The sequence below is a fragment of the Periplaneta americana genome, chromosome 3, assembly GCF_040183065.1.
Source record: "Periplaneta americana isolate PAMFEO1 chromosome 3, P.americana_PAMFEO1_priV1, whole genome shotgun sequence".
NCBI classification, from domain to species: domain Eukaryota; kingdom Metazoa; phylum Arthropoda; class Insecta; order Blattodea; family Blattidae; genus Periplaneta; species Periplaneta americana.
Window position 1 is genome coordinate 149788704 of NC_091119.1, and position 12412 is coordinate 149801115.

Sequence of the window (12412 nt, forward strand, 5' to 3'; positions counted from 1 at the left end):
TACAAAGAAAGATTTTATTTGTGTTATAATAATTACAGATTATTTACAGACGTGGACAAATTATTAGACTAAAACGTTTTTCTTGGAAACATAATATAATTCGTCATATCATCTATCAGTATAATTCACAAAGTCTCTACTGTTGTAAATACGATTGTTTACATCTTCCGGTATATTTTTCCAATGGTTAATTATATTTTATCTGGCTGTGTTGGTTTTACTGGTGTTTTAATTATATACTGAAGAAGAAATTCAATAGTCTGTTCTTCCATGGCCTGCAAGAAGACCGGACATGAATGGAATTGAAAATCTGTGATCTATACTGAAGAAGAAAGTGAACAAAAAGAGGCTTACAACAAAACATGGACTCATTTAAGCACTGTCTGATATCTGGCTAAATGATGCTGATATTCAAAGAAAGTGTCAAACTTTGGTTTCCAGCATCCCTGACAAAATCAACGTGTTATTAAAGAATAAGGGAATGTTCACAAAATATTACTAACCTCCAGACTTAATTTTCTGTTCATTATTTCTGTGCAAAATACATTTTTGTTCATTATTTCTGCCGATAAATACAGCTTTGTTGCACATATAATTAATTTAGTCTAATAATTTGTCCACGCCTGTATATTGCGAAAGAACAATAACAATATAAATAACTTGAATATTATTTTATAATGCTAATGAAGGAAAACAGAATATAAATGATAACTTGAATATTATTTATATCGCTAAAGAATGATAACAATATAAAAAACGTGAATATTATTCATATCGGAATTTCACAGATTTATTACAGATGTATTTAAGAAATTATAGAAGAATAATAATTAGTAACAGTGCCCTATTTATTCTTCTTGGAGCCAAATTTGTAACTTTTAAAAGTGTGGTTACTATGTTGAAGTGTATGTGTTGTAACGGATGCTTGATTTGTTATGTATGTGAGTCAGTTATGGGATGCTTGATGTCGTCGCAATGTCGTAATTATAGTTTGATTGTGTCTGTGTGACTATTGTGTATTAATTTATGATGTATGGTACGGAAAGCTGCATATTTGTGTTATAGAAGTGTTACGTATGTGTGTTGTTAATGTTTTTGTATGTTTCAAATTGATACCCGATATTTGTTTTGCAATCGCAATGCCTAATTTACGGATTGTTTATGTTTTGTTTACATCGCGTAAGCTAATTTCATTTTCTTTTCCATTCCTCTTTATGCTCATCATTTTTGTGTATGAAACTATAGCCCTAACATACATATGTAAAATAGGGGTAACCCCCATTGGAGATACAATAATAATAATTATTATTCATATCGTTATAAAATGATAACAGAATACAAATGATGACTTGAATCTTATTCATATCTCTAAAGAACGATAACAAAATATAAATAACGTGATATCCATAAAGAACGATAAATGAATATAAATAATAATTTGAATAGCATCTACATCGCTAAAGAACGATTAAAAAATAAAATGAAAACTTGAAGAAGGCCCGAACCCACCCACAACCTTTGAATCATTAAACAAGCACTCTACCGCTGGTCTACGAGGCGCAGATATGGAACACTTTCATAGTTCCGGAACTGCTTGTACAAGCACATGCATCGTGTAACATCGCCGCGACCCGAAGTGGACTTTGAAAATATTCACTGTTCACAAGTGCGGCCACTTTTTTTTTTTTTTTGACAGCTGTACAAGCCTCTGGTTTTAAAGTACTGGTACTTGCCTTTGTCAGTGACATGGGCCCTCAAAATCAGAAAGACTTATGAATTAATATAGGTCAGACATACATTACAAATCCTTTAACGTCTGCAGTTTCTGTGATATATCACACACACTGAAACTAATGAGGAATCGCTAAATTTACTAGACAGTGGATTTGTTTTGTAAACAGGAGAAAGTGTTAGGTCAGCAGTATTAGAAAAATTAATTTCAGATAACAAAAATACAGACTTAGAGTATTGCCATGAATTAACAATGAGCCATCTTCTAGCGACAGGAAGTGAATGACAAAATGTCAGAAAAGCTGCACAGCTACTATCTGGTAATGTTTCAAATGGCTTTCTTCACATTTACCCAACAAAGAAAAGTGTAGAACAGACCATAAAATATTATAAAATAATGATTTTGATGTTTTAAATTTCCGAATAAGTACCGGTACCTGTTCATAAAACGTAATGAATAAGTAGTGCTTATGGTATGTGCACTGAGCAACAGGACAATATATTGGAAGAACCATCAAAATTGTGTTCTTCTTTTAAGAGATGTGAATAAAATTAAATTGCTCCCATTCCAAATCGCTTTTCTTATCTCCACAGAAACCTTGAGAGGTCTGTCCATATGTCGAGATGAAAAAAGATGGACATATGACTGCTAAATTAAATCAAATCGTTCCTGAGAGTTTATTTTCGCAATTACGGGGTACTGACAAATTCTATGACCATCCACCACTTGTGTTTTTGATTTCAAGATTAAAGTCTATTCTTATTGTTGAAATGCATTACCACTTTTATGTAGCACTCTCATAGAAAAGCCAAAGACAGACTGTATTTCAAGTAGTGATATCATCACATTAGCAATCCAGAAAATTCCAGAACCAAATAATGTAATGAATTCAAAATTCAATTTTTCTAACAGCTCTCAATACCTAACAGCATGAGATTTGTGAAGATCATTTGTTTTTAGTATTATTTGATGGTCTGTTGGAAGATTTAAGACATATTATGGGCTGGGTCAGCAAAAACAGTGATGTCTTGAAGTAAATAAATAGTTCTGAAGAAAGATAACTGAACGAAATGTTAGTAGATTACCTATCATTCCGATAGAATAAGAAGTACCCGTATGCATATGCCACAAACAAACTCTTCTACTGCGTGTTCAGTTCAAAGTGTGTCATGGTTCGCTGCATACCGTCATGTGACTAGCCGATGAGCCTAGAGAATTCAATTTTCCTACACTTCCGCAGAGGTGTATTACCTATGTGCCAGAGAAGTTGCCTAGCAAGTACAGCGTTCATTCAGAAGAATACTTACCGATAACGTACAATAACATCGGTAGTGCCAGGAATGTGAACTGTTTGGAAACACGCACTGAGGTGAATTTTTTTCTTACTATCGGGATATGGGGAGAGGGTTAAGACGATTACTTACGTATTCGTTGAATTAACTTCGACTGTCAACATGGACACGGAGCATTTGATTTGTGTTGTGAAATGTTGCCGTATGCAACGATTATAACAAATACCCTGTGTACGACTTTCCCACGCAAAACACAGTTCGAAAGAGGTTATGGTAGCACACAGACCGTACAGACCGCCATCTGTTGCTACAACGTTCACGTTATACAGTACACGTTCTCAAGTTCACATTGAAGTCTTGATTAATAGGCAACTTCTCTGACATAAAAGCTGAAACTCGCTTCAAATCGCTGACTCACAACAGTGACGTCATGACACACTTTGAAATGAACACCCAGTATAGCGAATAAACGAACTATGAAAGTAAGAAAACCAATTGGTTACAGTATGACAAAAAAAAAATAGTTTCGTGTGATTGTCGCAGTTTGTTTGGTGGATAAATTTTAACCCCCACCCCCGTTGTTGTGTCACTTAACTTGAAATAAAAGATTACTGCAAAATGTGGTTACTGGCAATTTATCCTTGCATTTGTTCCAAAAGAACAATATTATTGCGTTTCTTCCCTGAATCTTTTTATGATAGTCAAATGCCAGGATATGATTACAAAACTGAATAGGGAAAGTCGCATCTGCATGCGAGTATTTGCTGAGAGATACTAAATACAGCAATTTTGCATTTTATTTTCTCTGCATATGAATTGTAAAAATACGTACTGGTACTCCAACAAATGATTCACTGTGTCACAGCTTACGAAGAAATACCGATATATTAAAGTGAATGAGGAAATTGAGAGTGATTTGTGGTATTATTGTAAACATTTTCATGTAAGAATACATTTTTATTATTGCCTTGCATAATATAAAAACCATAAAAAAAATATCAGTATGTAAAATTCTTATACCTGTGTTCATTGTTTTTCTTGTTAATTAAGTACCAGTATTCCTGGGAGTGTTTGAACATACATTTTTGCGTTATTCAACCTGTATATTCCTGTTCAATAAATTTTCCAATTGTATTCAACTGGATATTGTTTGATCCTTCATAAATTGTTCCAACCTTGCAATCTCTATAGAATTTTTCCTGTGGGAAATCTCTTGTGAAACCAACACCTCCCATCCAATCAATGCACCTACCCGTTGTGGTACCAGCCACCTCTGGAAGGAGAAAAAAATAAATTGAATGTTAATGTGAAAATAAAAATTAGATTTATAGTTCATGAAAATTTCATACCCAACAGCAGCAATAAGATAATATTTTATACAAATTTATTTTCTGTCAGCCTTTTGAAAATACATATGCACCACATGAGTGAACTTACCAGCAGCATAATACTTTGCCATTGAGGCTTGTTTAGTAAATGGCTGCCCTGCTTCAAACAGACGTGCTGCGTTGTACACCAAAAGACGAGCGCATTCAATCTGTGTTGCCACCTGAGCAATTTGATGTTGCATGGCCTGAAATTAAAATTTGCTTCTTAAAATCCTATTTAATGAAGATTGTTATTAGATTACAAAATTTATTTTAATATCACACTAGATATTTTATGTACTGTTCTGCTGCTCCTAGATTCCTTCAATGACAACAGTGTTTCAATACTGACAAAATGTTGAATGAACTCAACGTAGGTATGTTTTATTGATTTTTCAAATTTGATGGCCGTAAGACTACATTAACAAAGCAAACTTAAATAGATAAACAGATACTTAAAAATGTTCAGCATTCAGAATGGAATACGTGTACTATGCTGCAACCAATTATATTGTTTTTGAGTGGCACTTTCAATTCATGAAATCGATTTTTTGAGAACTACAGACTATATGCCTATTATCTGGATTCTTGAAAGTCCTTGGAAAGGTTATGTACAACAGATTAGTCTCATTCCTAGAATATAATAATATACTGTCAAATTCTCAGTTTGATTTCAGAAAAGGTAAAGGAATCAATAATGCTATAATATCGTTTATGGAATCAATCCTCAATGCTAAAAACAATAAAGAACAAACCGTTGGACTTTTCCTGGACCTTAGCAAAGCATTTAACATGGTTATTCACGAAATTCTAATCTGGAAATTACATCAATTTGGCATAAGGGGATTAGTAGGAAACTGGTTCATATCGTATTTAAGTAATAGGGAGCAGATTGTACAAATTGACTCAGTACAATCAAAATCCGTTCCTATGCACCATGGTGTCCCTCAAGGTTCAATTTTTGGTCCAATCTTATTTCTTCTATACATAAATGATCTCCTGTTAAATATAAATGAAGGGAAAACTGTCTTATTTGCAATTGACACAAACAAATACCGGTAAGTTACTGAGTGATAATAAGGAAGAGAACTTGCAAATAAAAATTAATGCAACATCAACAAAATTAGAACAGTGGCTAGCAAATAATAAGCTTAAATTAAACATAAATAAAACTCTATATATCATTTAATCAATATCCATCTAACCAGATTCACATAGTACTTAATAATACCATAATTAAGGAAGTAGAATGCACTAAATTTTTAGGTACCGGTATATGGGTAGATTCCAGTCTGACATGAGAAAAGCATAATTATACAACATCTAACTGAGAAACTGAGTCGTTTATGTCATTCCTTTCGAGTCCTTGCGAAGATATCACCCATGGAACTTTTAATATCAGTCTATTTTGGATATGTTCATTCAGTATATCATATAGCATTATTACTTGGGATCTTCACCAAAATTAACGCAAATCCTCAAATTGCAGAAAAGAATACTTAAAATCATTAAACAAGTTCCTATTCGGACTGAAAGTATAAACATTTTCAGAGAACTAAAAATCTTAGCTGTACTCTGCGTATATTTTTTAGAAATAGTGTGCTTTATTCATCAAAACATAGATTATCATACATATTCCGAAAATATAGGCTGCGTTCAGCTGGGACAGCACTGGGGTAGCGATTCATTTTTGCTGAGTTACAGCAGCTGTTAGTGGCTGAATGACCAGACTGCAAAATGTCCGCTGTGTTTACAAAGAAACACGCCATTGTTCTGTCTACTCCGGCACCATTGGTTGATGTCTACCCCCTCCACTTTCGCTGGCTAGCAGCAGGCTTGCAGCGAAAAAAATTTAGCTACGAAAAATGGCGGCCGCTATTTCAACGCTGTCTGCCAGCAAGGCGTTCAGTGCTGTCGCTATTTCAGCGCTACAGCAGCAGTGTCCCGGCTGAACACAGCCATAGATTCCCTTAAAACAAATTCAGCCTGTCACGAGTATAACACCAGAACATGCCAAAACATACACTTGAATTACCATAGGCTTACCAGAAGTCTTAACAGCATATCACATAGAGGTAGCAATTTATATAATAAACTTCCACAAAAAATCAAAGAACTTAACATAAGAAAATTAAAAAAAAAAAAAAAAAAAAAAAAAGAGGTAAAGAACATTTTATTAACACATATACCATTTTGCATAAATGAATATCTAAATTAAAAATTTTAGTAGTTAACATTCTCTCCTTGATACTGCCTTGATAATTTTATGTTCCAGGTAACCCAGAGTTGAAGACAAGACAGGAAAAATTGAACAGAGAAGAGGCTGGATGGAACAATGAAGACTGAAGATCGAGCTTAGCCTATACATTTAAGAATGATTTTTTGTCATATCATTTAGTATTAAGTTGTACTGTAATATACATTACTGGTACGTACCTTGTATAATCTATACTGTTTTTCACTTTCAATGTATATTTAAGTGTAATTGTAATTTTGCATATGAAGCTTATTTAGAATTAAGTTTATTTGTATTATATTGTATGTTAAGCTTATGTCATTTTTCTTGTGTAAGGTACTGACGATGCTATGAATGCTTGTAATTCTATAGGCTAATAAAGATCTAATCTAAACTAATCTAATCTAATTTTGGGGAAAAGTAGATTGTGTAGGCTACTTTTAACGAGGCAGTAAGTTTAGTGTGCAGTCTTGATCATAGAGTTTGGGTACTGCTTTGTTCTCAGGTTTAAGGACAAAGAACATGGTGAAAAATACAATGACAGTTTTACTGGTATCCTTCTCTTCGATTTTCAAACTTGCATTACTATGTCACTCCCACAGGACTTTCCTTCGGAAGGGGGGGAGGGTAAATCCATACTTTTCACAATAACTAAATGATACATTCGTAGCCTCCGTGATATTGTACCAAGCCCACAAAGAGTAACGGTGCAAAATTACTATCTTAGAATACCACGGGGACTGCATAATATTTATATTGTTTAATTTTAGCATGAAATCGTATTTTGTGCAGGAGCAAGTGACAGATTCACTCCGTATATTTTTTTGAACTGCTGAGTTTAAATAGCAGGCATGGTGACATAATGGTCCTTTCATTGTTAAGGAATAAATCGAAAACAGATATTCATTTAGCCATTGCCCCTTGAACGTTCTTTTTCCATTATTATCATTCTTGAAATTGAAATTGTAAATAATTGATTAAATGGCGATCTTACTCGTATTAATTATGTAAGCATGTGTGGCTTACAGCTGTTTCAGTGTTACTTGACACCATCCTCAGAGCCTACTAGATCTCGGCGCTATCTCAACTTTGCTGCCTGTTGTGTGGGTGCGTTCGTGTGATGAAGAGTTGTGTCAAATAGTGTGTGTGTTCTGAAATTGATCTGTGTGTTGAGAATTTGATTAGGGTGTGTTTTAGTGTGTCTGTATATTTCATATTGTTCTAGTGTGTTGAGTTTTTGGTTTTTGGCCTGTATGTGTAGAATTTCCATGTCTGTATTTATGTTATTGTATGTGTGGTTAGCATTAGTTCTGTGTTCGGCATATGTAGATGTATTGTGTCCTCTGGTTAGTGCTTTAATGTGTTCTTTGTATCGAGTTTGGAATGATCTGCCTGTCTGTCCAATGTAGAAACTGTCGCAATTATTGCATGTGAGTTTGTATATGCCTGTGTGGTTGTATTTATTTATTTGTGTTGTTTGTTGCTGAGATGTCTTTGTAGTGTGTTTTCTGTTCTGTATGCTATGTTGTATTTCTGTTTCCTGAATGAGGACGCGATCTTGTGTGTAGTGTACGAAAGATTCAACATGAAATTGTAAGTCTTCCTTGCTGCCAAGGTTCCTTTAATAGCTTGTATCTGTCCTTATCAGAAGTGAGTGACAGTCTTGTAGTACCTAATGCATTATTGACAATAAACTAGGCATGGTCTGGAAGCAGCAGAACATTAAAAAAACTTCATAGATAAAGATGAATATGAATACAAAGAAAGGTAATTTATTTACAATAAATTATACTGAAGGAAAACTACACATTTAAAAAGTTATTTTAAACTCACAAATGAATTCATGTCAATAATTTTAAGGACAATAATATTACAAACCTGAAATGAAAATACTCTTTTCCCAAATTGTTTTCTTTCCATTGTGTAAGGAATAGTGGCATCAAAGCAACCCTGAGCAATGCCAATCATCTGAGCACCAATTCCAATGCGACTCTCATTCAGAAAGCCTGCTGCGTACTTGTAACCCTTGCCAACTTCACCGAGAACATTCTGTTCAGGAACCTTGAAAAGAAGCAACACATTCGATCTCTCTGTTTTTGTTATTATAAGAGCATATAATATGATCACATATTTGTTTAATGTATGAAGTAACATTATGATCAGTGATCATAATACCATACAAATCTGTAATTTTCTTTAAAAAATATAAGGAACAAATATAGCAAAACAAAACATATTATGAAATAAAGACTAAACTTCTGAATGAGAATGCTACCAATTTTTTAATAATTAAATTTTTATTTTGTCAACGAATGATTCTGCCCACTTGCTAACATCAATATCTATGGAGCATCTCATTCTTAAATTACAGTAAATTAAATTAAATTAACTGTCATCTTCTTTCTATCCTTGCATTGCTGGTAAGTGTTATCCCTATCTACCACTACATTGCTAAATATAGGTACCTAAATATAGAAGTTATGTAATCTTTTTTCTTTTTTGTATGTTTGTGTTTGTGCATGTGTGATGTGTGTGTGCGTGCGTGCGTGTGGGTGTGCGTGTGCAGGCACCCTTGTGGATCTGTTACAGTTTCATGCCAAAGCTTCATAGGATGTCCCAAATTCCTGTAACCTCGTGAAGCATAGGCCAGGATCTGTTTAGATATTCTACTTAGAGACATACGTTCTATGTGCGATTTCAAATTTTCACAGTATTGTTGACAACTGGGTCCATGTTGAGGTCTTTCATGATGTCAACATTCCTTCGATGTTCGAAAAGAGAACAACCTGCAGTTCTCCTCATGAACCTCATCTCCACCACCATCAAATGCTTCTCATTCATCTTCCTGATGATCCATGCCTAACTACTGTATGTTAAAATAGATCTAGCAAGTCTTATAGAGTTGGAGTCTTGTGCGTTTGTGGGGGGGGGGGGGGAGAGAAAAAAAAGAAAAAAAAAACACACGCACGCACGCGAGAGGCGCATCCAGAAAGTAAGTTTCCCTATTTAAAAAAAAAAAAAAGAACACACACTTTCAGGAAAACATTTATTGGCAACAGGTACAGCAATGTTTCAGCTATTTTTCAACACAGCCACCATCAGAATTTGAGACACTTGTATCGTGGGATCAACTTTTGTATCCCTCTGTCGTAGAACTCTGCCGCCTGTGAATGGAACCAGCGTGTGACAGACGTCTTCAGCTCTTCGTCATTGCCAAATTTCAGGACAGGAATTTCTTGAGGTGCAAGAAAACGTGAAAATCGCTGGGAGCAAGATCAGGACTGTAGGGTGAATAATGAAACAACTCCCAGCCAAATTCCGTCAAAACAGCTGCTGTGCGCCGAGCCGTATGTGGACGAGCATTGTCATGGAGGAGCACAACACCTGCAGTAAGCATTCCACGCCTCTTGTTTTGAATGGCACGTCGCAATTTTCGCAGTGTTTCACAGTAACGGTCAGCGTTCACTGTTTCACCTCTTGGAAGGAAGTCAATGAGCAGAATGCCCTTCCTGTCCCAGAACACCGTGCACATCACTTTCCGTACCGACAGCATCTGTTTGAATTTCGTCCTGACTGGAGATCCACTATGCCGCCAATGCATTGACTGCTGCTTGGTTTCCGGGTGAAGTGCGAAATCTAAGTCTCATCGCCCATGACGATCCTGTCGAGAAACTCGTCGCCGCGCCGTCATCGTGATACCGTTGCAGAAATGTCAGTGCTGCTCCTAAACATTGCATTTTGTGTTCGGGTGTCAGGTTTTTCGGCACCCACCTGGCACACACTTTTTTGAACAGCAGGTGCTTAGTGACAATCTCATGCAACAAGGAACGCGATATCTGCGGAAAATGGCTGCTCAGCTCCGTAATCGTGAAGCAACGGTTCTCCATGATGCACTGCCGCACCAGTTCAACACGATCATCATTGATGAGGGATGGTCGCCCACTGCGCTCTTCATCATGGACACTTTGACGACCTTCGGAAAACTGCCTACACCAGCGACGCACCATCTGCTTACTCATGATGTTCGGCCCATAGACCTGACAGAGCTGCCGATGAATTTCAATTGGCGCAATGCTTTGTGCATTAAAGAACTTTATCACTGACCGAACCTCGCAGGCGGCGGGAGAAGGAATAAGAGCTTCCATTTCGGACCACTGCTGCCATGCTACTAGCACCAGGCGGGACCTGTCCGGCTGGCATATGATTGATACGTCATAGATCTGTTACACATGCGCAATTGACACGGCTAATTACGTTTACTTTCAAGGGGAAAAAATCGAGAAACTTACTTTCTGGATGCGCCTCGTATTACAGAGTTCACATACAGGCATATCTACCTAATACCAATATATAATAAAATATTTAAATACCGATATGGAGTTCTTTTTAAGAAAAACATAATTTCTAATATCATACATATAACTTTGTTATTATACAGAGTTGGGCAGATAAAAACCGGACTGTCTCATCTCATTTCCTTTGAAACAATTCTTTTCAAAGAAATGGAATAAAATTAATAACCGAGTGTCCCGTACTAACCTTCATAATAGATGTTGAAAGTGCCCTCCACCGACATCTAGACACTTCTGTGCACATTTTAATAGGTTCATATAGACACGTGCCAATTGCTCATGGTTGATAGTGTGAATGCTATTCCTGATGTTGTCCTTCAGTTCATAAATAGTATGGAGATTCTGCCCATACACTTTCCCCTTCAATTACCCACATAAATAAAAGTCAAATGTCAACAACTCATTCTAAGTACTGATACTGACCTTTTGGCGAAAAGTATTATAAACTGTTGCCTGAAAAAGCTAGAGTTGACTATCGGTGTATCAAGGAAAATATTATTTTGGTATTCTCATATCTAATGAAACGTTATAAATAAATATTAAGTTGATAGTTAAGCTAAATTATTCAATGCAGAACGTCAGCAATTAATTTGAAAGAACTTGCATGCGTATGCATGCACACCAAGTATTGGTGAGAAAAATCGTGAGATGCATGTCAACTGTATGTTATTTGGTACAGTGCTCTCATTTTACGAGGAAACTTCACATCATTCTGCCGCTGACCAACTTCCTGCTCTCCCAACTGCAGGGTGGGGAACCAGTTCTACAAAACATCCCAGCAGTTAGTTGTTTCCAAGAATTGTACTGGAATGTGTGTGTGATTGTTGCTTGTGTATTAAGTAATCGATTGGAAAATGAAGTATACGGTTGAACAGTGAAACTAGTTTCCTAAAATGAGCGGACTGTATATGGCAACAAGGCACATACTTGACACATACTGTAATTTAAGGACGAGATATCCCATAAAGAGACTCAATGTTCATTCAAATAAAACTTTTCACTGCAAAAATCATGAAAACTTGACAAAAATGATAGCTTACCCTGACATTATCGAAATGAACCATGCATGTTCCAGATGCTTTCAATCCAAGTTTTTCTTCTTTCTTCCCGATACTTAAACCCGGGCTATCCCGTTCTACAATGAAGCACGTGATTCCCTTGTAACCCTAGACAACAATGAAATCATCACTAAGCATACAATATGAAAAAGATTTTATGTTTAATCTGATATACTTATGCTTAAAAATGTGCGGAAATAATAAAAAATTTGCTATACAATAGTGGTAGGCATGACTCATTTCTTTCATAAGTAGATAACTAAGGCGAATATTGAACATATTAAGATAGCCATAAGTGATGTCGAATGAGAAACTGGAGAGAAGAACTAAGTAACTTCAAATAAGACAACAAATCAAGCACAGAAAGTGGAAATG

The 12412-nt window shown here is 35.7% G+C and overlaps 1 protein-coding gene across 5 annotated transcripts in view; it reads right to left on the reverse strand.

Annotated features, from left to right (window-relative positions):
* Nucleotides 1-3960: 3960 nt before the first annotated feature.
* Nucleotides 3961-12412, reverse strand: part of LOC138696609 (short/branched chain specific acyl-CoA dehydrogenase, mitochondrial-like) — a 34217-nt gene continuing 25765 nt past the window's right edge. For all 5 annotated transcript variants that reach the window (XM_069821778.1, XM_069821776.1, XM_069821780.1 and 2 more), the window contains 4 exons: nt 12020-12145; nt 8506-8688; nt 4462-4597; nt 3961-4297 (listed from right to left, as the gene is read on the reverse strand). In XM_069821778.1, the coding sequence (XP_069677879.1) occupies nt 4119-4297; nt 4462-4597; nt 8506-8688; nt 12020-12145 (624 nt within the window). In that variant the 3' untranslated portion in view covers nt 3961-4118. The remainder of the gene's footprint in view (nt 4298-4461; nt 4598-8505; nt 8689-12019; nt 12146-12412) is intronic.